Source organism: Musa acuminata, chromosome BXJ2-1, assembly GCF_036884655.1.
Source record: "Musa acuminata AAA Group cultivar baxijiao chromosome BXJ2-1, Cavendish_Baxijiao_AAA, whole genome shotgun sequence".
NCBI classification, from domain to species: Eukaryota; Viridiplantae; Streptophyta; class Magnoliopsida; order Zingiberales; family Musaceae; genus Musa; species Musa acuminata.
The window spans coordinates 1362412-1383329 of record NC_088338.1 but is presented as its reverse complement, the minus strand read 5'-3'; the positions used below and the strand labels follow the sequence as shown (position 1 = coordinate 1383329).

Below are 20918 nucleotides of genomic sequence, written 5' to 3'. Positions count from 1 at the left end.
ATATTTTTAGTTCAAATATCATTTTAAATTATAAAAGTAGTGTCCTATGGTCATTTTAATATTTTAAAAATATTGTATGTCCATATTTTATTAAAATATTATTTAAAAATATAGTAAATTTAAAAAGCCAAGTAATTAATTCTATGAGGAAAAAAGCAAACCAAATCAATGGCATTTCTGGGAATTCACCCATCTACATTTTAAAAAGGATGAGTATGGGAAACTACCAACTTGGAGGGATATATATGTAATCAGATGCGTCCTTCCCTCTTTCTCTTTCGTTATCATTTCCGTTTAGCTCTAGGGTTTGGGTGGAAGAACAATGGGGCTTTGTTGATTTGATGGGATTCCGCTTGAGCCGGAAGCGGAGCTGGTCGAAGATTCCCTGATATCTCGCCGCTGGTGAAGCGGGCGAGGTTTGAGCGCTCGTGAAGGGTGGTTTCCTTAGCCGGGGATCATGTCGCAGACCAATTGGGAAGCCGACAAGATGTGAGTACTTGTTTATGGCGTCTCATGTCGATCAGATTTTATGGTTTTCTTCAGGCAATAGGCTTGCTTGCTTGGTTTCCTTTGGTGCAGTCACTCGCCAGGGTTTGTTAGGGATTGAGCAGCTTGATGCTGATTGTTTCTTTCATTCCTTCTGAAAAAAAGAACTCTTTGTAGTCATATTTAATGGCTTTGTTCCATTTTTTTTGTTTTAACAAAAAAAAAGAGACTTTTTTTGAATGGATTTGTTTTGGTTTTATCTCAAGCAGTCAGTTTTATTCCCTTTATGCTTCATGGTTAACCATGTTTTGTATTTTATTTTCTGCTCTCTGCTCACCTTTGCATTTTCTTCCCTGCATTACTCGATCTTTTGCTGATGTTGGAACCGTTTATGTTCGTTGGAACCAGGTTGGATGTGTACATTTATGATTATTTGATGAAAAGGAAGTTGCAGGCAACTGCAAAAGCCTTTCAAGCTGAAGCCAAAGTGTCGTCTGATCCAGTGGGTAAGTTGCTAAGTGATTTGTTGAAAGTTGCGGTGTTTAGGATTTCTTTCCCCTAACAAGTGGATTGCCTTTTTTCTTAGCTATTGATGCTCCTGGTGGTTTTCTATTTGAATGGTGGTCTGTGTTCTGGGATATATTTATTGCAAGGACAAATGAAAAACACTCTGATGCTGCTGCCTCCTATATAGAGGTAAGATTGTCTATTTTGCACCGCACCCCTCTTAGTCTTGAAGTTAATGAAGCTTTGGACAAAATGCATTTGATTTGCATGGGCATCTTTGTTTGTATTGATTATATTAGTTGTTTCTTTATTGACAATTGTGGATCATGTTAGTATTCTACGGTGTTGCCTAATAATTTTATTTGCAGTCATGGCTAACTAAACTGTTTGAATCTTGTGGTCATCTGCCTCACAAATTCAATTAGGATAATATAGTTTTCCTTTGTTGTCTTGCTATCACAAAAAAAAAAAAAAAAAAAACACAACCCTTGAGGCACTTGACTTTTCAAGTAAAAGGTGAAACAAGAAAGATGCATGTGGTGGCTGGCAGTCTCTAGTATTTGACATCTATGTCGGTTCTTAGAATATATAATGTTCTTAGTTTATACTGATACATGGTAAATGTTTTTGCTTTTCGTTTCATAGATCCAGGTTGGATTATGAAGTTAAACTCAACTCTAAGAAACAAATAAAGCAACAGCAACTGTCTATTACAGTGGCAACAACAGCAACAGTAACAAATTCCAATTCGACAAATTAGTTTATTAAAACTTTGTACTTATAATTTTCAAGCAAAAGGTAGAGATAGATGTTACATCCTGTGGTTGCCTACATATTCTGGGAATCTGAAAATCCATATGATTTTGGATGTTAGACTCAACATCTAAAAGCAAGAGAACAGCAACAGCAGCAGCCATCTCAACAGCAGCAAATTCAAATTCAACAACTTTTGTTGCAAAGGCAGGCACAACAACAACATCAGCAGCAGCAACAACAGCAACAGCCACAGCGAAGGGAAGTGGCTCAGCTCTTAAATGGCAATGCCAGTGGGCTTGTTGGTACAGATCCTCTGATGCGCCAGAATCCTGGAACTGCTAATGCCTTGGCTACCAAAATGTATGAGGAACGGCTGAAGTTGCCACTTCAACGGGATTCTTTGGATGATGCATCAATTAAGGTGCTACTCCAAACTGATAATGCTGTTTCTCCTTAAACATCATTTTGCCTGTCATGTGTGACTGCTTTTGCGAATCTTGCCTGCTGTGTATGGGGACGATTTTGCTAATAATTTGTCTGCTCTTTCTGCAGAGGTTTGGTGAAAATGTGGGTCAGGTCATGGACCCAAACCACGCTTCCATGCTGAAGTCAGCTGCAACACCTGGACAACCTTCAGGGTATGCTTATTTAACATGGTTGTCACTATCCTGTGCTCAGCTTGTCGTAGAATTAATTTTCTGCTTTAGTTGAATATAGTGACTTATGTGCATGAACATACAAATACAATCATGGACATCAAAATCCCATACATATTATTATACATGTGTTTATGCATGTCATTCTGCTTAACACCTATTGCATGCCTGAACCTGTCTTCTTGCTTGTACTCTTTAGGGCTTTAGTCTTAAATATGACAGTGTTGTAAATAGATTTTGAGACTTAGCATGGACTGACTTCCAATTCAGGCATATTTTGCATGGTTCAGCTGGTGGTCTATCAGGGCCTCTGCAGCAGGTTCAGGCTCGGAACCAGCAACTTCCTGTATCAGCACAGGTGTTTTTTTATCGAAATAATGATTGTTTCAAAATCTATTGCTAATGCTGTAATTTGGAAATGGACAGGACATAAAGAATGAGATAAATCCAGTTCTAAACCCTAGAGCTGCAGGTCCTGATGGTTCATTAATTGGAGTTCCAGGTATCCACCAAAAATTTCCATTAGTCGATTGTTTTCTGGTGCTTTCAGATTGATGCTTTGGAGGCTTGTTTATGCTGTTTCTACCTTCAGTCTGTGGATTCTTAAGTTGCATGCTCTTTTGATTTTATATGCTGCTTCCGCTAGAGGGCTGTTATTCTTTGACTGTTTAAATGGAGGGGAAGCGATGTTTAGTGTGTGGAAATAAGGTTTTAAGTTCCGGTCCAATATTGTTTTTGGCAAATGGATGGACTAGTACAGTACTGAGATGCTGAATGGTATACTGACTTGTACCATCCGTTACCATCGTAAAAGTAATGAAAAATGATAATATTGAGCTTATGATTCTGTTAGCAGTGCTTGGTTAGAGGGGTAAATATGAGTTGTTAGATACCCAACCAAACTTGTATGTTAAAACTGTGGAAGTCAACAAATTCAGTTGTTAGTGTTCACCAAGGGACACTTATTTTTCAGAACTTTATCCAGATTATCTCATTGTATTTTCTACGGACCATATGCACTGACTGCAAATGTTCTGTTAGCAGGACCCACTCAGGCTGGTAACAATCTGACTCTAAAGGGATGGCCCTTGACGGTAAGTTCAGCTTTGTGATTTCTGAATGTGAAGGTCGTGATTTCTTGTTGTCTTTTTTTGTCTCTTGCAAATGAATTGTGCATTTCTTTTATGGTGTGGAACATTAATCTGCTTTATAACTTCAGTAACTGCGGTTGCTTCATTAATGATAAAGATCTATTGAGGTCACATGATATATACTTTGTGTGAATTCTTTTAGATGTGTGTTTCTCTTCATGGCCATATTTACTTCCAGAAATATTCAACTTAGTCTTTGTGATCTTCTTTTTGGGCAGTTCAATTGAAATTTGCTTATTTACTATAATGCAATTTTCTTAGTAAAGGACAACTCAAAGTATGTCTTATTTTTTCCTTTATTTCCTTTTCATCTTATAGGGTCTAGAACAACTTCGTTCAGGACTGTTGCAAAAGTCTTTTATGCAGTCACCTCAATCATTTCAGCAACTTCAGTTTCTAAGTCCGCAACAACAGCAGCTACTGCTTCAGGCACAACAAAATCTGACTGCCCCATCAGCTGCAGATATGGATAACAGAAGGCTAAGAATGCTTCTGAACAACAGGAACATGGTCTTGGGGAAGGATGGCCAGACAAACTCTCTTAATGATGCCATTCCAAATGTGGGATCTCCCATGCAAACTCCAAGTCCTTTAATGTCACGTGCTGATTCAGATTTGCTAATGAAGGTTGACTGCTTTAACTTGCCCTTTGGAATGATTTTATTTCTCATCTTCACACTATCACTAGACTGCATGTATAAAATACAAATCATTGCACTGATTTTTATTCGTTGTAATTGTTCTTGTCCAACCTTCTGTAGTTGCTAGACATGAGCTTGAAAATTGCCACATGTCTGCATTCATGATTCAGATATTCTAACTTCTAACCAAGTTTCAATTTAACAGCTGAAGTGCATGCTTTAACCCTTCTCTTCTTTTGGAATTGATAACTTAATTCCTTATCTGAGAAATGACTAGTAGCTTACATTGTTGCTTAAACTGAAACAAACATCAATGTGCCAATTTGTCCTATGATTGATGTTCTTGGGTTGATCTTGTGGCAGAAGGTGAAAATATAGGTTTTGAAACCATAATGAAGAGTAATCCTAACTATTATTCCTCCTCACAGCTGTGTATGCAAGATAATTGCAAACTTCATGGGAATATTTAAAATAGTAATTATTGGATCAAGGATTAAAATCTTGATCCAGTAGCGATACTACTTGACATTCAGACTGGTATGGTATTGGTTCTGTACAGTGTACCAGTGCTTGTATGGATTCATACTGGTTGGTATTGTTGGACCATTGAGGAGAAGGTGAAGTAGGGGGAGAAGGGGAAGTGGAGTACCATGCAACAGGGGAGAGGCAGTGATACAACGATGCAGAGGAGTGACGGAAGCATTGATGTGGACGAGCAGCGGAAGAGAAGAAGACAAATTAAAAAGGTACATGTACCAGTACCAGGTGGTAGTCTTGCCACCGGGTATAGCTCAATACCGGTTATCTTATCACTCAATAAGCTTGGTTGAGCAAAAAGCCTGGTGCAGTAAGCTTGTTGGGCAGAAAGTTTAGTTCAATTGGTCTGTGCATTATTCAGCCGTCAAACCAGTAAAAATTGGTCTGCATTGACCAGTATGGGTGAAATTTAGATCCTTGAGATGGATAATGAGCAGTAGGAATACTGAAGAAAAACGAGAAAATTTTTCACCAGTCCTATATTTTATTTTCGCTCAATGGTAGGGAGTTCTAAGAACTCACTTATGTGAAATACTTGCATATGAGAACATTCAGGTCCAAAGTAGACTCCCATATATTTTATCTTCTGCGAGAGGATCCTTTCTTAAGTTGCTCCAGGCATAGTGCACTTGTTTAGCTGTTTTTGGTTGGAAAGCTTGCCAAGTTTCCTTTCCTTTTCTTGGTTTTTTAAATCAAAGACATGATCGATAGCTTTCTACCACAAATTAAGCTTGTAGCATGGACTGCAGTAAGTGTCTAAAGCTAGTAGCTAATAAAACAAATTGTGATTAGTATGACTTTAAAATTTTCACACTAAGTAGTCTGATTATTCGAATGCTGTTTTTCTACTTAGTTTTACAATAAAAGACAAAATAACAAAGGATTATGTTCATCTCAAGTGAGATGTAGGTTCAATTGATACCATAATATGGTGTAATTATCTCAAGTATTTGATAAACCTTCTAAGAGAATTGTTATCTGTTCTAATAAGAATAGGTGTATTAATCGAGATTGGACTTCATGATTCAAACTATCAAAAAATACAACTATCTAAACAAGCTGTAGGTTCCAACTTCCAACTATTTGGGTTAGCTACGTGGATTCTTTTTTGTCATTGATTATTTGTTGAGAGCACTATTGCTAGTTAAATTAAGAGACATCAGATCCCTTCTTATTGTTTCTAAGAGTCTTTCGATGCATTTATCTGTCTGACAGTTATCTTGAACTGTTTATGGGTCCAATATACAGAGCAACCGTTGATGGTTTTCCCCAATTTATCTTTGCTTTAACTGTTTATAGGTCTGATATATGGAGCAACCTTTTTCTGCCTCACCGGCTGGATTTCCCCAGTATATAGGTCTGAACTGTTTATAGGAATATCTATGGTGAGAGGAACAAAACATAATTTTTCAATTGTCTCTCCTTGTTGGATTTGAGTTATGGAAATAGCTTTTTTCCAGATGCATGTCCGTGTGTGATGATCATCCCAGATTTAACAATGTCCGTGTCCACTGGATCACTTTTTTTCCCTTCTTGGATAAATATAAATGTCGAGGATAGGTTGGCCCTTAATGAATAATTTATATGATACACAATAGATCTTTTTTACAAAACTTGTTGGAGCATTGTGGATACTGATGTAATAGCAATAATCAAGGTGTTTTTTCAAACTTCAAAAATGCTGAAAGAGACTAATGCAACGTCACTCACTTTGAATCTTAAGGTCAGAAATCCCGGTAGTTTTATGGACATTATACCTATTTCTTGCTTCCATCACTTATAAAAGTCATTAGTAAGATCATGGCTATTATAGTTAATAAAGTAATCAGAAAAATAATTAGTGAAGTCCAATCTTCCTTCACAAATAGAAGAATTGCTGAGAATATCTTGTTAACTCATGTTCTTGTCTGGAGCTATCAGATGATGGGGGACTACACCAAGTTGTTTGCTTAAGATAAATGTATAAAAGGCATATGATTCATTGGGCTTTTTTATTGAAATAATACTGATTCTTTGTGAAGTAATGTTGCATATGTGGTGGTCGGTTTGGAAACCTGATGTATAATTTTGAATCTATATTTTTTATTAAATTGATCTGATAATAAATTGAACTTTACCCTTTTTACATAGAAAAGTTCACAAAATCTCAACTCTTAAGATCTTGTTTCTTTTTTGTTTGTAATAGAAAATAGCTCAGTTACAACCACAACAACAGGTTAGCAATCAACAGCAGCAACTTCAACAGCATGTTCTTTCAAGTCAACAATCACAAAATTCAGGTCACCTTCTTCATCAGGAAAAACTTGGAACAGCCAGTATGGCTGTTGATGGAAGCATGCCACATTCCTTTAGGGGAACCGATCAGGTATATCTTTTACATATGTCAGTTTATACATAAAAAGTTTGCTTCTCTTTATGTCAATATTACATTGGCTTTATCTAAAGATTGTGAAGGATTTCACAGGAGCGAAAAATTCTTTCAGAATGTATTAGATTACATGTTACAGTGTTTGAAATAAATTTGTGATAATTTTTTTTTTGTTGCACGTGGATGACACCTAATTTCATTTGATTTTTGCTATCACTAGGTTGTGATTATCTTTTGTCATCTTTATTTCACTACCGCACCGAATGCTTAGTTTTATCCAGCTAATTGGTTATTCTGCTAACAAACTTTTGGCAAATGCATTGCATGCAGAACTTTTTAGAGCATCTTATTTTTTTTGGTTCTCTGTGTGCTAGTATAAGTAGGAGCTCATGCTGCAAAAGTTGAAGGTGATATGCTAAGGAGGAAAAGGTTAAGATTGCTTCATTTTGGTTGTGCTTTAGTTTAAAATTCAGCCTGCCTTGATGTTTGGCCTTTTTGTGCATATTGGTAATATTGGATTGTTCTAAAATTGCAGAAACTGCCCTATATTAGTATTTTTCTTTCCTGATTCTCTATGACAACAAATATGGAAACTATTTTTCTTCAGTGAGATGATGAAACTGCCATTTCCTCTGGCTTCATATAAGAAGATAGGTTGTGTTGTTTATCACAGCATAATGTAATTATGAGAAATGAGATGATGAAGCATAAGCTGCAATTGTCATGCCCTTCCATGTTGATTGGTCCAGCATCAGCACTTGGCATGGTCCTGTTCTGTGTTGTAGTATCTTAACACGGGTCTGGCAAAGACCTTCTGTGGCAGAGTACAATGCGTGTGTTGGTTGACACTGATTTGCATGTACTTTTGCCAGCACTTTACTAATGACAGGAGTATGTATGAAGACAATCACATGACATCTTTCCAAGTCCGACTGTTCCCTTCTTTAGACTGGGAATCTGCCACGTGAACCATTGGAGATAATAAGACCAGGAGGAACCTGATGAGGCTGAGATATGATCGACTTTGTTAATATGAACATATTTCCCTATACCTATTCCATCTGTGAGTAGTGATTCTATGATGACTCTATTCAAATTAGCTGAGCAGTGGATGCTATTATTGGTACCATACGTTAATGATGAAGTAGTGCACAGGATGAATTAGTGAATCAGATCAGATAGTCAGATAGATTATTGGATTCTCAACATAACTAGTTTGTCTTGATAATTAGTTGATCTGTTGGATCATATACGTTTGACTGTTGAAGTACAATTGCTACCTGATTATCTGATTCTTTGCCTTTGAGTTTATGTGTGTAGAAGAAACCATGTTTCTTTAGATGAACTGCAAATTTTGAGATATGATTGAATGTTGAAATCTAAAACAAATTTTCTTTAACTTTGAGTAACTAATTTTCAAATGGATTCTAGGCTTCAAACAATCAAAGTGGCCGGAAGCGGAAGCAACCTGTGTCATCCTCAGGTCCTGCCAATAGCTCGGGAACTGCAAATACCGCTGGGCCTTCTCCAAGTTCTGCACCCTCAACACCATCCACTCATACACCAGGAGATGTGATGTCAATGACACAATTACAGCATAATGGCAGCTCATCTAAGCCTTTGATAATGTTTGGTGACGGGCCTGGCGCACTGGCATCTCCAACCAACCAGTTGGTAATCATACAGGAACATAGTTATTGCTTATTGATCAATAATAGGCCACTTGCACAGAGCTGGTATTACTACTCTGTTTAAGTAGTTGGATGACAATGTTGTTGACATGCAGGCTGACATGGATCGCTTTGTGGAAGATGCATCTTTGGATGATAATGTCGAGTCATTTCTATCTCATGATGATGCTGATCCAAGAGATGTGGTTGGCCGCTCTATGGATGCTGCAAAAGGTGCTATATTTCTTGCATTTTTTCTTGTAATTATTTGCTACTTCATGTTAAATTTGAGATTAAAACATGCCTTGCTGGGTTTGCTTATTGTATGATGTCATCAACTGCTCTATCAGGTTTCAGGTTTGCTGAGTTTAATGCAGCCAGAGCAAGTACAAATAAAGTTGTTTGCTGCCACTTCTCTTCAGATGGAAAACTCCTTGCTACTGGTGGTCACGATAAAAAGGTCAAAGCAATTTGACAGCGCACTAATCATTTGTCACTGATTAGGAATCAAGCCCCTGTCATGTCAATGAGAATTTTTGAAAATATCCTTACACGACTTATTTCACACTGCAGGCTGTCTTGTGGCATGCTGATACTTTAAAACCGAAATCTACACTGGAGGAACACACACTGCTGATAACCGATGTTCGGTTTAGTCCTAGCATGCCACGTCTAGCTACCTCGTCATTTGACAAGACTGTTAGAGTCTGGGATGCTGATAATGTTAGTAATAAGTGCTTAACTTTTTACACTTTTTACTGCAACATTTTGTCCAAGAGCATCTGTTTGTCATTTGGACATCATTGTGTTTGGAATACTTTTAGATGTTTACTTACCATATCTCCATTTCTGCTACATATGTTGTTGCGTCATAACTTATTTTGAGAAAATACTCCAAGCTGTTTTTTTTCCTGGATGCTACAAAATCTATGATACCTTAATAATTCTTGTGTTGCCTGTTAATTATAACTTGGACTCCGAAGGATTTTGTTTCACATTACTGTGGCACTCACTACAAATTAAGATATTGTGATAAAGCAAGGTTAGCTAAACCAGTCGGTTCAGTACCGTTTAGCCAGTATTTACCAGTCCGACTGCCAATCAGTATACGGACCAGCCCAAACTTCACAGTCAGTTCAGTCTGGTTATATAATTTGTTTTAACTATGGTTTACGACTCCTCGTGAGTTCTTCACCTGTCGTCGGCTGCTCAATGCATGCTGCTTGCCATATGTTGCTATTGTCTGCGCACCCTGCCACCCGCTCAAATACACCTCCTCTTCCATTGCCTCCTTTTTCTTTTTTCTTTCTTTTTCTTCCTCTTCCTCCTCCTCCTCCTCTTCTTTCTTTTTCTTCCTCTTCTTCTTTGTTCTTCCTCCCCTCCTCTCCCTCCCCCAATAGGGGCAAACATACAGACACATGGTATGCCAGAACATGGACTGACACAGGTCTGGTAATTGAAACTACAACCCATGTGATAAAGTGTGCAAGTAGCTGAATCTACTAACCACTGGCATGTAGAATTTAGTGTTCCACGATGGGACAAGTATGATGTCTTGCGATAGCATATTCTGCCGAGTTTTTAGAACTGATGATTATGCTAAATCTGGTAACTGCAGAAATGAATAAACAATTTAGTTTTTAATGATATAACAACTTTGAGATTATCCACATTATGTTAACAAAAGCTATATCATCATGTTAGCAGAAGTTTTTAAGGGTCATTCATTCTGAATCATTCGAACTTACCTACTACAAGTACAACCAATACAGGTACATGTTTTATTAGATGGACCTTTACAATGTTTTCTTGTGGTACATCTATGCATACAATTTCAAACAGTGACTACTAAATTATTTTCATGATGACTTGACACATGGAATGCTGTACCTACTTTAATTTAGCCATCTGCCGGCGTAGGGTGGGTGTCTTAGCACACGTTACCACTATTTTGTCTTGTGTCATTCTCGGGATGTATTGGCACTCCATTAGCAATGCACTGATCATTTATTCCATGCCTTGCTGACTGGTACAGACTGGTCTGGCTAAAACCATTTGAACAGTGCACAAAGGCAATCTGGGGGACAGGCATCTGAGATTTTTATGAAATGCTTATTTTGGAGGATGGCCAATTTTAAATTTGTTTTTGCATGACTTTTTCTTATTAAGGTAAGGCCAAGCTAGTTGGTTGTACTTATTACAAAATTGTGCAAGTCTATTACTTATAGCTGAATGAAAACAAGTAATCAGGAACAGATGATGTATCATGGAATTTTTTTGTGATTTTTGAATGATATAGACATATATAGTTGGAGTGCTTCATAAGTTCATAGATGAAACTTCTTTAGATAATTACATAAAATTTTATGGAACTAGGAAAATACATGCTATGCATACATTTGATTAGATGTGGGAAACATGGTGTAGAATGTATATGCCATCTCTATGTTCAGGATTTCTTGAAGTTTGTGATTGAGGCTGCACAATGGAGTTGACTTGCAAAGGCACAAATTTTTTGGTATGAAGTTTGAACATTCTCTAATTTTTGTGTGATAATTGCATAAGAGGAAGGCTGGTACCTTCTGTCTGGTTGGTAACATCCATAGCAGAAACTTAGGCAAGTCTTCAAGACCGTCTAATTGTCACAGAACAGAGTAAAATGTTAGAAATCCCCTTTAATATTGTTTTGTTCACCACCATCGTGAGTTTGACTTCCCCTGAACAGTGATACTCCTGCAACAAACTTCATGCAATTATCTTACACTGTTGAGTGGACAAGTCTGAAGCAATTAGGCTGTAGTTGCTTCAGAATGGCATGAGGTTGTGATTTACTGATTTGATGTTTTATTGTCCTGTAGCCTTTATTGAATTCAGCTCTTTTGACAATTTGTTTGAGTACATGAATTTAACATACAGCCAGGCTACTCACTTCGTACTTTTACGGGCCATTCTGCATCTCTTATGTCTTTGGACTTTCACCCGAGTAAAGAAGATCTCATTTGTTCCTGTGATTTGATGTTTTATTGTCCTGTAGCCTTTAATGAATTCAGCTCTTTTGACAATTTGTTTTACATGAATTTAACATACAGCCAGGCTACTCACTTCGTACTTTTACGGGCCATTCTGCATCTGTTATGTCTTTGGACTTTCACCCGAGTAAAGAGGATCTCATTTGTTCCTGTGATGGCGATGGAGAAATGCGTTACTGGAGTATAAATAATGGTAACTGTGCCAGAGTTTTTACGGTAAGAAAGGATGCTATTTGTCTCTTCAACTATACCTATTACAGAGAAATCTTGACTTCCATTAGATTATCCATTAACAGCTAAATTTGTTTTCTTTTAAACATTTCAACGTGAATTTCTTCTGCTGGTTACTTGAATTTTCTCTGTGCACACAGGGCGGAACAACTCAAATGAGGTTTCAACCTCGTCATGGTAGGTATATTGCTGCAGCTGCTGAGAATGCCATATGTGTGCTAGATGTTGAGACACAAGTTCGCCGGCATTTACTACAGGTTGGTTATCTTTTGTGGAACCTCAGATATGCAATGTAGCAATACACCAAGCTTTTTGACTAATTTGTCACATCAAGCAAGGAATCAAGCATTTCCTTTTCTGATATATTAGCTTCTTGTTCTCCGAATTGTGTACATTGTCCTTATCCTTCTCTCAATAACTTGAATATTTGGGATTTTCTGTTGTTATCTGATCATCCAAAGATGCCTTGCTGCATGATTGACATCACTGTTCCACTTGTAGGGACATACAAAACATGTTGATTCCATTTGCTGGAATCCTTCAGGCGATATTCTGGCTTCTGTGAGTGAAGACTCTGTCCGAGTTTGGTCACTTGGTTCAGGAAATGACAGTGAATGCGTGCACGAGTTGAGTTGCATTGGAAATAAGTTCCACTCATGCGTTTTCCTCCCCAATTATCCATCCTTGCTCGTGATCGGTTGCTACCAGGCAAGTTCTCTGCTTAACTTGTGAAACTTGGTTTTGATCATGCTTCTATGATTTGACCTCTAGATTGTAGGCAAAGCAGTACTAGCGCTTAATGCTCTTGACTCAATTTGCATCATTGTTAGCCCTCTTACCAGTTACTATTATATGCTGATGCTTGTGGATTGTAATATCCATCTTTTCTTGTTCATTATAAGAAGAATCTTTATAACTCTAATCCACCTTCAGCGAGAGTTATATTTGTGTTATCAAAATCAAAATTCTTTATTTGTTGATCCATCTGTGTGCATGCACACTGCCGCATTTTCTGTCACTTGATTTTCTTCAACACCACGAAGGGTGATGCTCAGAGTGTTGAGCATCACTGACCGTAAATTGATGTCGTCGTGTTGATAGTTTGCAGTAGTTGTGTTGTGATAGAACCGATCAACTGACTGTAAATTGATCCCGTCAAATTTGTGCAGTCACTAGAGATCTGGGACATGAAAGAGAACAAAACCATGATGCTTCCTGCACATGATGGCCTGATCGCAGCCTTGGCCGTATCCAATGCAACTGGAGTGGTAGCATCTGCAAGTCACGATAAGTGTGTGAAGCTCTGGAAGTAGCCTCCGTTTTTTTCTTTCCGCAATCGGTTGAGCCACTTGCTCTGCTTGCAAAAGCTACAATGATTCTGGACTACCATCTCCTGTGGCTTCCTTGTACCTAAAGGCGATACGGTGTAGAATGAGAATAGATTTTTTTTTTTTTTGTTCTCTTCTTTGTTTCTGTGTTTGTGACCTCATGCTGCATCATCCAACTTATCGGACATTTATGTCATACATACCTTGAATCGATGTTGTGCCAACTTTGTGTGTGTTTATATATATAGCTGGCCAAGTCATATTTATCTTTTGCTTGCTTTGTCTTCCATGCTTCCCCTTATATTTTTTAGAAATGTTAAAATATGGGTAATTTTTTTAAAAAGGTTTTTAAGTTTATATATATATATTTTTTCAGAATGTCTCGTTTCCTAAAAGATGAGATTACCCTTGGGCTTCATCTCGTCGATCGTTGCCTCCTCGTTCATCGTGCCCTCCTCCATTGGTTCTATCTTCATCCATACCCTTGTTCGTTGCTGGATGCTCAACATCATTTCCACTCGTCACAGGGAGAAGGAAACAACAACAGCCACACGTTATGATGGAGATAGAAGGTGAGAGATCATGAAGTGGCAAGTAGAAGTAAGGTGGAGGCACGGCAACGAGGACAGTGATGAGGGGCGGCACGGCAACGAGGACAGTGATGAGGGGCCTTGCAGTACCTACAAGGATAATGACGAGGCCTCTATCGGTAAGATGCAGGTGACGATAACGATACTTAGGAACCTCATGGGGCCTAATACAATTACGAACATGTTAATGTATCGAAGTATTTGCTCTTGCTTTACTCACGAAGTCTCTTGCTTGTAAATCATTCTTTATATTGATCCAAGATTTGTATCCTTATCAGACCATCTTACGGGGGTATGATAGAAGCATTTTCATTTCTTCAATAAAGCTTATTCAATAATTATGGTGAGTCCAAAAAAATAAAAATTTCTCTATGGAAATAAATAAAAAAGGATAATTTGCGAGAATAAAGCTAAAATGTTTTAAGTCGTTATGTGGATAAAAAAATAAAAAAAAATTTATAGATTTTTTGTGGAGAATTTACCCCTTAAAATATAAAATAAACTATTTCTCGAGTGCAAAAAGCAAAGGAAACTTCTTTTTATAGGAAAGCCCTTCTCGAAACATCGAGCGAAGAGAATACAACATGAGTCACAGTTTAACTCACGAGTAGCGGATGTGGCGCTCGCTGTGTTGGACGCAAACTCGAGTTGTGTCACGGATCGACGCGTCCGAAAACAACATCCGTTAGTTCCTTTCTTGGATTTCTAGGGCTTCTTTCTCCTTTCCCCCTCGTCTCTCTCTCTTCTCTCAGGTTTCCTCCGTGTGGCCTTCGATCTCGTCGTAGATCCTGTCAATTGATGGTGGAGTCCGTCGGGACGGGAGGGCGCGATGTACGGATTTGAGTCGCTGACGTTCAACATCCATGGCGGGTACCTGGAGGCCATCGTCCGCGGCCACCGGTCGGGCCTCCTCACTGCCGCCGACTACAACAACCTCTGCCAGTGCGAGACCCTCGACGACATCAAGATGCATCTCTCCGCCACCGAATACGGCCCCTACCTCCAGAACGGTGCGTTGGATGTGGGCTTCTTCCCATCCCATCTCACTTTCTCTCTTCCGTCTCCTCTCCCGATTCAGTTCGCCCACAGATTTCCTTCACGCATCATTTGATTCATCATTTTCCAGTAGAAAGTTATAATTTTGGGCGTGTTTGACGAAGACGGACGATCTGTGCTGCGTAGGAATTTAGTTTTATGCCCAGAGGGCGAGACCATACTAATGGTTCCCTTATATCGGGGTAAATTCTTATATTTCTGGTTCAGATCTGTGCCAGTGATGAGGGATTTTGCAGTAAACTGTGAACAAAATGGCCTTTTTTTCTCTTTCAATTTATTTTAGCAATTTTGCAATTATCCAGGTGATGATTCCACCTTAGGATATGACATTTTTTTTTTACGGTAGGTGATCCAGAGTTATTTTCTGGCACGTGATGTGTTCACTTGCAATATCGATTACCATTATACGTGAAAAAGCATTTGTAGGGCTTGTAGGGTTTCTTCATGATTATAAGCAAGGCAAGAATCTTTGCTTTGAACATGTTCATAAGTGCTGAGGAGAGAGACCTTTACGCATCAGCTGCCAACTGGTTAGTTCTGAACTCATTAGTGGTTGTTATCCTTGATCAAGGTTTACTTGAGCCCCGAGGTGTTGGTGCTGTGTGCATGCCCATGGTCACTAGAGCATCAACATGCTACATGTATTGTATCATTTCATAACAATGCATTACAATTGGAACAGTTTATCGTGTAAGGGCATATTTGGTCACATCCTCTTTTGTGGCTTTTACTTCTATTAACTTCCTTAGTATACTTTTTGTGACATGGATATCACTTATATGTATATTATAGGATTAAAAGGGCCATAGGATTATAGGGTATCACTTCTTAGAATTGTGGATTTTAAATTACAGTAGTTCTTATTGGATGTTTGTCATAAAACAAGCTATTTTGAAGTTTAAATTACATGTGAATTCAATCTTTCACACTACATAAAAAAAAATGGAGCTATGTGCAAGTCATGTAAAATTTATAGATCTAGTGTGAAGTATGATAGTGATAATTTTCAAATAGGGAACAATTATAGGAAGAGCAAGACTCAAGGAAGCCTCACAAGATGTTTCTTATACAACATATGCTTCACAAGATTACATTGGATTGCTGGTCAATCATGGAACTTAGAATTTTGAGTGACAGGATTGATCATTTGGGGTATGGGAAGAGTCAAATGTATGCATCTTTATTCTTGTATGGAGAGAAAATATTTTAGCTTAAAACTTGTACCACAGTGAAGCAATCTTATAAGCCCTATCTTTAGGTTATAAGTTGCAAAAACTTGGCACTTTTTATGTCAGAAGTGTATGTGGATCATCCAACTTCTTAGATTCATGTCATTCTATCAGGGAAAAGAAAATGCTTATGTTGATATACCAAACTAATTAATATATTTCAGTTTCTTTATTACCTTTACTTTAATTATGTATTCCATGATCAAAATTTTCTTTTGAGTATATGGAAACATTGAGTTGAAAAAATGATGCAGGTAATTGTAATATTCTCAACTCTCAACTGAATATTAAGTGATGCTTGGACAGATATCACCTCATATGCTTCAGTTATAGCTTGTGCTATTTACATGTACTTGTTGTTTCTTTGTTTTTCAGTTTACATTTATTTTTATCAATCATCTTATATAAGACCTTTAATTACTTGCAGAGCCATCTCCTTTACATACAACTACGATTGTGGAGAAATGTACTCTTAAACTGGTAGATGAGTACAAGCACATGTTGTGTCAAGCAACGGAGCCCTTGTCGACCTTCTTGGAGTATATAACGTACATGTCCACAATTTCACTGCAAGATTAATTAATTTTGAGTGAATTCAATACTATTTGTACCTTGATAAAGAAAAATTCCCAGGTAAATCTATTATTCCTCACAGGTATGGTTATATGATTGACAATGTTGTCCTTATTGTCACTGGCACATTGCATGAGAGGGATGTTCAGGAACTATTGGAGAAATGTCATCCTTTGGGCATGTTTGACAGGTATGTCACTCAATCCTATCTAATGGCCATAATATGTTAATGCATTGTGACCTCTATCATCTACTCTGCAGTATCGCAACACTTGCAGTCGCACAGAACATGCGTGAGCTTTACAGATTGGTTCTTGTTGACACACCATTGGCCCCATATTTCTCAGAGTGCATCACATCAGAGGTGCTAACATATTCAGTATTGCTCGTCCACTTTGGTTGTCTTGTAACATGCCAATCTTCGAGTACTTAAGAAACCCAATCTTCGGAGTACTTAAGAAACCAGTATGATTGCAAAATAGTATATAGGTTAGTTTTACTATTAAACTTGTTTTCACAATTCATGTCAGGACTTGGATGACATGAATATTGAAATTATGAGGAATACCCTATACAAGGCATACCTTGAGGATTTCTACAACTTCTGTCAGGTAAATAGTGATTACTATCTACAATTTTTTGTAGTGGAATATATAAGATCGCTTGCACTTAGCAGTAAGTATTTCTTTGAAATAGAAACTGGGTGGAGCAACTGCTGAGATCATGTCTGACCTTCTTGCCTTTGAAGCTGATAGAAGAGCTGTCAATATCACTATAAATAGGTGAGCCAAATGAACATTGCAGCTCTTTGAATGGTGAACATGCTGTTCCTTTTAATGATCCCCTTCAGTTTCATATATGGTTGGTAATTTTCTGATAATAGCACTTAACCTGCATAACAATATAATTTTTTTGGTAATTAAGTAAAACCTCTGCATCATTGGCCCAGAATTATAACATTGACATCTAGACTAGTATTGACACAAGTGTCTCAACATCCTTCTGCAACAGTGTGAAGGAATTTACTCTTAAATCACATATCACAAACACAACAGAACAAAGCATATACAGCACCTTACCTCAGCTGTTCCAGCAGTTCGTCAGTTTAGGCTAGCAATCTCTAGTTCAGTATGCAATTCTATATTCAGCACTAAATGATTTTGTGGTAAGGGTTAGTTTCTCCGGAGCGTGTTTCCAGCAATAAAACTGAGCAGAGTTATCTTCAGAATATCAGAGAGCAGCAGCTTTTTTCTCGACACATGCACCCCCATCTGGGAGATAAACATATGTCTACCAATCCTTAACTTTACAGATTTGACAAGAAAGACAGCAGTTATTAGTTTGAATGAATTTAATAATGGAATTCAAATCTGTTATTTAGAAATTCATAGAAAATAATTACAAAAAATCATCATCACTGGAATGTGTAGCTTCAAGAAATCAAGAAACAGAACAAGCAAAATAACCTTTCCATTTAGAGCCCCCCCTTTTAATTTCTCAACTTTCACCTTCCATATTCAATTGATGAAAGAAATACTGCTAAAATACTTTTTCTTTCCCACTAATCTGTGATCTGGCTTTGCAGCATTGGCACTGAATTAACTAGAGATGATCGTCGGAAGCTTTATTCAAATTTTGGATTGTTGTATGCATTCTGATCCTTTACCTTTGTATTTAGTTGTACGTGTAGATGTTGTTTGCTCTCATCTCATAGATTAACTTCTTGCTGTACAGATATCCATATGGTCATGAAGAACTTGCTCTCTGCGAGGACATTGACCAGGTAAACCAGATTATTTGCTTCTAGATTTGAATTTATATAAGGTCAACCATTGGCTTTACGAGCATTATATATTTTCTATTGTGAAGACTTATTTCATCAATGACCAATTTAACACAAATAGGTACTGAAAAACATACAGACTATATATTCTGTCGATTTGTTGCTCAACATTATTTTAAGGCATCACAAAGATGACAGATAAACACAACACTAGTGACAAGAGTGAATAAATACAACCACAATGTTTTTATGAGACTTTGAAAAAAAGCATACAAAGGTAAGCATTTCATAAGATCACTACCAACAGAAAATATCATCAGACAAAATCATTAAGCATTAGGACTAAAATTAACTGGGGAGCTATTAGCATCTTTCCTTTATTAAACTGTCATTAAACTACGAATCATGAGAGCAATAGCAGAATAAGAACCTGATGAGTTAAATAGTGATCCCTACCATTGTGTTGTGTATCAGCCCTAAGCTCCATGATAGGTAAGAAATGTTTGCTCTGATGAGTAGTAGTGATTTTAGTTGAGGATAAAATGATGACCATGTCAGTTGATTTGGAACTTTGACAAGTCAAACAATGATCTACAAGTACACTGTTAGGTTAGCTGGATGAAAACCTTAAAAGGTTTCACAAAAACAACAAAAATAAATTTAGTGAGCGATAGTTTGACTTGTAAGATTCCTCCCAATAAGCTTGATGACAGGAAAGTGTCCGTTCAACTGTCCCCAGATTCCTCTTGCTACTTTGTTAGACTGAATAGCAATTGGTCCAGGGAGAGAATTTATTTTTGTTGTTTTTAAGGGTCTTTATCGTTATTTCTTTGCCTTTGTTTGGCACCATTTTAAGCCAAATTGAACGCATTGTTATGATAGATTACTCTAGGGTAATAATATTTGTATGATGATCTTGTTATAATTCTCATCTTGCATAGAAAAGTCAGAATTCTTTATTTTTGGAAGAGGTTGCAGAAGTGGGTCCTTGTAACATGTTGATCTTCGTATTGGTAATTCAGGTCCGTGGAGCAATGGAGAAATATCCTCCATATCAGTCAATTTTTGCCAAGATATCTTATGGAGAAAGTCAAATGCTGGACAAAGCATTTTATGAAGAGGAAGTGAAGAGACTCTGTTTGGCTTTTGAACAGCAGGTAATCATCAATTCATCATTGTTTAATTTATGTTTAGATGCTGTCATTACTGTAATTTTTGGGATTAACTTACATAACGATGCCTGATCGAGTCTAGTAACACCGGTGTTGCAGTTTCACTATGCTGTTTTCTTTGCTTACATGAGACTGAGGGAGCAGGAAATAAGGAACCTGATGTGGATCTCCGAATGTGTGGCGCAGAATCAGAAATCCAGAATCCATGACAGTGTGGTCTTCATTTTCTGAGTGCTACATTTTGAAACCAAAACATAAACATGAATTCTGAGATGCCCCAATTATTTATTTTGATATTTGGATGTCCTCTTTCTCTGTTGTCTGTGGATCGTGTTATTCACCATTATAATAAATACGCCAATTAGGTATGAGAATAAATCTGTAATAAGTAGACCTTGTAATCAAAATAGGGAGAGGTTCCCTGCAAAATGTAGTGGATGTAAAATTCAGCTGCTCCCATTAGCTTCTATTTTTTTTATTTGCTGGCGAACTTTTATTTGAGAAGTGTTATGTTGAGGCAATGCTTGGGTATATATTCTTTGCCAAGTGTTATGGCACAGTTGTTTGCAGTGTTCTTTTGTTTTTTTAGCGAGGAAAGCTTTATCACTGCTGAAGTGTTGGGTACGTCACTAGAAAACAGAATGTTAAAATTTGCATCTCAAAACCTAGGGTAGTGGGTAGTCCTAGCCAGGGTTTTGAATACCGATTGGACGTATCGAGCTTTGCTCGGTACGATATGTATCGATATATACTATCAGTACGATATGTATTGAAATCTCAGATGATATTGGTCGATATGCGTGGGTATTGATCGGTACATCTCAATATTAGTCAAGATACTAGTACTGTCCGATAGAAGATGGTTTGCGTATAGATGAAAGGGTAATCCGCATCTTCACAGGCTTGCAAGACAATAGGAGATGATAGACCCGATGGGGAGATAAATAGCAAAGGCGAGATGAAGAGTTAGGTTCATAGGATTGATTCCTAAACAAAAAAATTCCGATGTTCCAAATCACCTTCCAGCCATGCTAATCTCTAGCAGAGGAGTGTGTAGAGTTTACCTTCCAAGGATGAAAGCGTGGGTAGACAAATATTCGCATCTTTGAGAGACTTGAAGAACACATCTCAGAAGCGAAAGGATGGGATTGTCCA

At 37.6% G+C, this 20918-nt stretch overlaps 2 protein-coding genes across 6 annotated transcripts; both read left to right on the top strand.

The window, feature by feature from the left end:
• Positions 1 to 266: 266 nt before the first annotated feature.
• On the top strand, positions 267 to 13626 carry LOC103988276 (transcriptional corepressor LEUNIG). Of its 5 annotated transcripts, XM_065092000.1 has the most exons (19): positions 267 to 489; positions 895 to 992; positions 1073 to 1182; positions 1868 to 2170; positions 2302 to 2387; positions 2676 to 2763; positions 2832 to 2907; positions 3447 to 3499; positions 3875 to 4183; positions 6920 to 6949; positions 7031 to 7099; positions 8534 to 8776; positions 8889 to 9006; positions 9123 to 9232; positions 9346 to 9495; positions 11862 to 12017; positions 12173 to 12289; positions 12534 to 12740; positions 13202 to 13626. In XM_065092000.1, exons 1-19 carry the CDS (start codon positions 458 to 460, stop codon positions 13343 to 13345), a joined length of 2499 nt encoding a protein of 832 aa, XP_064948072.1. In that variant the 5' UTR covers positions 267 to 457; the 3' UTR covers positions 13346 to 13626. The 5 variants fall into 5 exon arrangements, with proteins under 5 accessions (XP_064948072.1, XP_064948071.1, XP_064948070.1 ...); XM_065091999.1 differs by having other exon boundaries at positions 2676 to 2724; positions 3450 to 3499; positions 6920 to 7099; XM_065091998.1 differs by having other exon boundaries at positions 2676 to 2724; positions 6920 to 7099.
• A 918-nt stretch (positions 13627 to 14544) lies between these two features.
• LOC135598350 (V-type proton ATPase subunit d2-like) lies at positions 14545 to 20241 on the top strand. The gene is made up of 10 exons (XM_065091994.1): positions 14545 to 14960; positions 16663 to 16783; positions 16891 to 16998; positions 17070 to 17172; positions 17339 to 17419; positions 17505 to 17590; positions 18394 to 18453; positions 18543 to 18591; positions 19614 to 19748; positions 19863 to 20241. Exons 1-10 carry the CDS (start codon positions 14780 to 14782, stop codon positions 19992 to 19994), a joined length of 1056 nt encoding a protein of 351 aa, XP_064948066.1. The 5' UTR covers positions 14545 to 14779; the 3' UTR covers positions 19995 to 20241.
• Positions 20242 to 20918: the final 677 nt, after the last annotated feature.

Bases quoted from the DNA above. Each gene is read 5' to 3' on its own strand.
- LOC103988276 (XM_065091996.1), top strand. From the start codon at position 458: ATGTCGCAGACCAATTGGGAAGCCGACAAGAT. The intron at 2,171-2,301 runs GTGCTACTCCAA...CTCTTTCTGCAG, and splicing joins TGGATGATGCATCAATTAAG to AGGTTTGGTGAAAATGTGGG. The intron at 9,007-9,122 runs GTGCTATATTTC...CTGCTCTATCAG, and splicing joins CTCTATGGATGCTGCAAAAG to GTTTCAGGTTTGCTGAGTTT.
- LOC135598350 (XM_065091994.1), top strand. From the start codon at position 14,780: ATGTACGGATTTGAGTCGCTGACGTTCAACATCCATGGCGGGTACCTG. The intron at 14,961-16,662 runs GTGCGTTGGATG...AATTACTTGCAG, and splicing joins CGGCCCCTACCTCCAGAACG to AGCCATCTCCTTTACATACA. The intron at 18,454-18,542 runs GTATGCATTCTG...CTTGCTGTACAG, and splicing joins TATTCAAATTTTGGATTGTT to ATATCCATATGGTCATGAAG.